Source organism: Austrofundulus limnaeus, unplaced genomic scaffold, assembly GCF_001266775.1.
Source record: "Austrofundulus limnaeus strain Quisiro unplaced genomic scaffold, Austrofundulus_limnaeus-1.0 Scaffold103, whole genome shotgun sequence".
Taxonomy (NCBI): Eukaryota; Metazoa; Chordata; class Actinopteri; order Cyprinodontiformes; family Rivulidae; genus Austrofundulus; species Austrofundulus limnaeus.
In genome coordinates, this window is record NW_013952505.1 from 1,557,837 (window position 1) to 1,559,886 (window position 2,050).

General features: G+C 40.8%; 1 protein-coding gene across 1 annotated transcript in view; it reads right to left on the reverse strand.

The window, feature by feature from the left end:
- LOC106521126 (USP6 N-terminal-like protein) overlaps window positions 1–2,050 on the reverse strand; it is a gene marked incomplete in the record, with an annotated part of 31,276 nt that overhangs the window by 21,413 nt on the left and 7,813 nt on the right. Inside the window, 4 exon segments of the mRNA XM_014013555.1 lie at window positions 377–457; window positions 536–575; window positions 659–744; window positions 1,627–1,700. Coding sequence (XP_013869009.1) covers window positions 377–457; window positions 536–575; window positions 659–744; window positions 1,627–1,692 — 273 coding nt within the window.

A 2,050-nucleotide genomic window follows, 5' to 3' on the forward strand; every position in this document is an offset into this window, starting at 1 on the left:
TTTGCAATGTATAAATTCAAGTATTCACTGGTGTGTAATTTAAGACTTTATCAGTGAAACGTATTAATTTATGAAGTATTTTCTGTTAGCATCTGCAGTAAGAACAGACGGATCAAATGGAAAATGTTAGGTCTTCAGAGTCAGGCAGGTGGCCCATATTTCAGCAGAACACACTGTGCAGAGGCTGGCCTGTCCTGTGCTTGTCTATTTCAAAGAGTTACAACAAGCCAACATAAACTCCTCAGATCCTTACAGGGTGTATATACTGTACATCTTTAAACGTGTGCAGTGAAAGGTGGCAGGTAACATGCACTCCAGCTCTTTCTTCAAGGTTTTATTTTCATCTGAAAACTCCAGATCTGAAGCTGCCTCTCACCTTATTACTGTTTTTGTATTTTTCCCACTTGTTCACCATTTTCAACCATTTCTCTGCTCTCTCTACCTCCAGCTGCTTCACCTGTGACGGTAAGAGGAGAAAGTGAAACTAAGAGTCAACCTCTTGATTTCAGAACTTCAAGACCTTCCTCTTCATTACCTTCTCCTCATGCACAGTCGGGGCCGGCAGCTCGCTCTCACTGGAAAACAAAAAGAACCCATCAGGGGCCTCACAGCGCCACCACCTGGCTGCAGGGCCCAGAACAAGAGTGAGTGAGCTTACTGCATGAAGCCGAAGCGGTCGATGGATTTATAGAGGCTGTAGTCAGCATCCTCCCAGGGGTCGATGTCCACTCCTCCCTGTCTGTCCTGCAAACCCAGAAACATTCAGATTTATCTCCATGAGCACAGAGAGACAAACACAAACTGAAACATGGAGCCGCCTCAGACACCACCACAACGAATAATAAAATAACATAATTATTCCTTTTCTGCCAAGAGTTTGGTTTTAGCAGCCAGATCAGAAGCAGGAGAGAAATGTGCAGTGAAAAACTACTGGAACTGGAATAATGGAGAACCTTTAAAAATTCACAGTAATGATATTCACAAACTTAAATGTTATAAAATGTTGGTTTTGTAAATAAGAAAGAAACCAGACAATCGGGTAATAATTGTTTTAAAATACATAAGGAGTAAATAAATACTGTATAAGCTGAAAACTCTGACCATCAGTTTGTCTCAGAATCAGAATGATCTTCATCACAAAGTTTAAATGTTTTTATGTTTCAAGAAACCTTAGTAAATGATCTGTACTGATATAACTCCTTTCTGTCCAACCAGGATACCCAAAAACACTTCAATCTGTGTCCTCATTCACCCGTTCATACAGCACTCTATCAGCTCTCTACAGAGCTAACAGTAAATCATCTAATCAGTGTTAATCACATTCAGACACTGATCGGACACACATCAGTGTCTTAACAGACTGTTGGATCCTCCCAGTCTGGCTGCTGGCCACAAAGAAAAAGGTCCAGCACAGGTGGGACAGGATGCCCCTCAGAAAGAACACACTCAGTTAACACTCGTTAACACACTCAGTTAACACGGTTTAACACACTCAGTTAANTTAACACACTCAGTTAACACTGTTAACACACTCAGTTAACACTTAGTTAACACTGTCAGTTAAGCATTTAAAACAGAATGCATTGATCTGAAGGAACACAGAGTTTAGAAGAAGCAGGAACTGACTGTAGCGTATTTGAAGATGATGTCATCCCGTTCCTCTGCTAGTAGAGTCTGGATGTCTTTCTTCATGTCAGTATCTGCAGAGAGACAGAGGATCAACAGCTGAAGATGACTCAGCTCATACATGTGGGTGATTCTCTGGACCAAACACACCGACTTGGTTTAGAATAAAACCTGTGGAGTGAGAAGAATCACCAGGTTTTATCAGATCTTTGTAAATGATTAGAGTAATTATAAATAAAGTTCATCAGGGTGAATGGTTGAAGGTCTGAACTTATTTAGTGCTTGATCAAGTCCCTACGGATTCCAAAGAGCTTCAAACTGTAGTACCTTACCCATTCATACACACATTCACCCATTAATACACACATTCACCCATTCATTCACACATTCACCCATTCATACACACATTCACCCATTCATACAC